Genomic DNA, 1,813 nt, shown 5'->3' with positions numbered 1-1,813 from the left:
GCCAGTACCTGGACAACACAATTCCAAAAGCAAAAGATGTTTCTCTATACACACTAGAGAACTATAATAAAATAATAAGATACAAATGCACATACTACTGCTTAGAAATACCTATAATGTTGAGCTTGATTTTATGCGGAAAAGATAATGAGCCTACTTTCGAGCGCATCAGAGATATAGTCCGCGACGTGGGCGCATTGTACCAAATGATGGTGAGTACACAATCATATAAAAAACACAGTAGTAGTAGGGGCTACAGTTTCCGCAACTCCACGGCTAGCGCGTATTTTGCGTTAATATAAACAAAGCAATTAATATTGACGACTGACGCGATCTTCTTAACAATCAATCCATGCATGTAATTTTTGCGTCATCTTTTTATTCACTCAACAAAAAAGACATAATGTTGATAACAAGAATACGCTTTAAGTAGGTTTAGATAAAAAAAGGTACACCTTGGAGAGTTTCTTTAACTTACATAAGTAATGAATAAAAATAAATTGGTTATTTAAATCAACGTGTGATTAACTTGAATATGTGTGGACTATATTGATGGTGTACTGTCGGTTTCTTGACTGACTTCTCAAAGAAGGAGGTTACTCAATTCGTCTGTATGTTTTTTTTTTTTAATATTGGCACGTTTTATTTACGAAAATTAGAGTTATAGTAGTTACTAGCTCCGTGCGACGTCATCTGCATTCATAAAAACTTTTCTTTGGTTATTTTGTAAAACTTGCAATTGAAAATTTCACAATTGCGGTTACCATGGCAATTAAACTTCCTATGTTTAATGTGAAAATATATAATAGTCTGTAGCGTGTAAAAATATGCTGTAATTTCTGACTTCTTTTTAATTTTATAATTGCGAAAGTTTAAGTGAATGGATGGATGTTTGTTAGAATTTGCTGCCTGTATGGCTGAATGAATCTCGATTAATAATTGGCATATATGTAAATCATTGTCAGGCAGAATTCGCAGGCTTCTTGATTGCGTTTTCTTTTCAACTCACACCAATCGGGCAAAAGAACTAGGAATTGTAAATTAACTCTTTATATTACTAATTTGCAGAATGATTACACAGACTTAACCAATGTGGAGTCTAAAGCAGGCAAAACTAGTAGCGACATACAAGAAGGTAAGTGCACTTTTTACGCCGTGAACACTATGCTGCGAGCAACACCCGAACAGAAGGAAATATTCAAAGCGTCGTATGGCAGCTGGGATCCCGAAGATGTTAAACGTATAAGAAAACTATATAAAGATTTAGATTTAATTTCCTACTACAAGGAACAACATAATTCTAAATACAAGCAGTTTATGAAAAATCTCGATGAGCTACCATCAGACGATCTCTTGACACCTGAATTGTTCCTCAAAATGATGGAAGCTTCAAACCTGAACAACTGGGAAATATACTAAGCTTCAAGAAAATTTAGTCACGTTATGTTAATAATAACTCAACGTTATTAAGTAAAAATTATTTAATTTATTAATAAATGTTTAGGCAATAATAGTGGGTTTTATTTGTTCCTCCTCATTTGAAACATAAAATTCTTAATATAGTCACATCAAGAGTCATCCAGTGTAACTAAGAGTATTTTAATATTATGATATCAATATTTTCTATAACAATGTTTAAATACTTTTTATAAACAATGTCATTTATATTGCCGAATAAAAATTTTGATAATCACAAAATTATTTCCTCTCGTGGTTATTTGTATTGTTTTAACAATATTTATAACACACTAGCTGTTCCCGCGCGGCTTCATCCGCGTTGAATTATAAAAACTTTATTTTATTGTTTACATTT

General features: G+C 32.3%; 1 protein-coding gene across 1 annotated transcript; it reads left to right on the top strand.

The window, feature by feature from the left end:
• The first annotated feature begins 6 nt into the window (after positions 1 to 6).
• LOC106104439 (farnesyl pyrophosphate synthase-like) lies at positions 7 to 1,462 on the top strand. Its single transcript, XM_013284498.1, has 2 exons — positions 7 to 212; positions 1,069 to 1,462. The coding sequence occupies exons 1-2, from the start codon at positions 117 to 119 to the stop codon at positions 1,417 to 1,419; spliced, it is 447 nt and encodes a 148-aa protein (XP_013139952.1). The 5' UTR covers positions 7 to 116; the 3' UTR covers positions 1,420 to 1,462.
• The last annotated feature ends 351 nt before the right edge of the window (positions 1,463 to 1,813 follow it).

The sequence above is a fragment of the Papilio polytes genome, unplaced genomic scaffold (genome assembly GCF_000836215.1).
Source record: "Papilio polytes unplaced genomic scaffold, Ppol_1.0 DF823670.1, whole genome shotgun sequence".
Lineage (NCBI taxonomy): Eukaryota > Metazoa > Arthropoda > Insecta > Lepidoptera > Papilionidae > Papilio > Papilio polytes.
The sequence above is the reverse complement of the archived record's forward strand: the minus strand, read 5'-3'. Positions and strand labels throughout refer to the sequence as shown.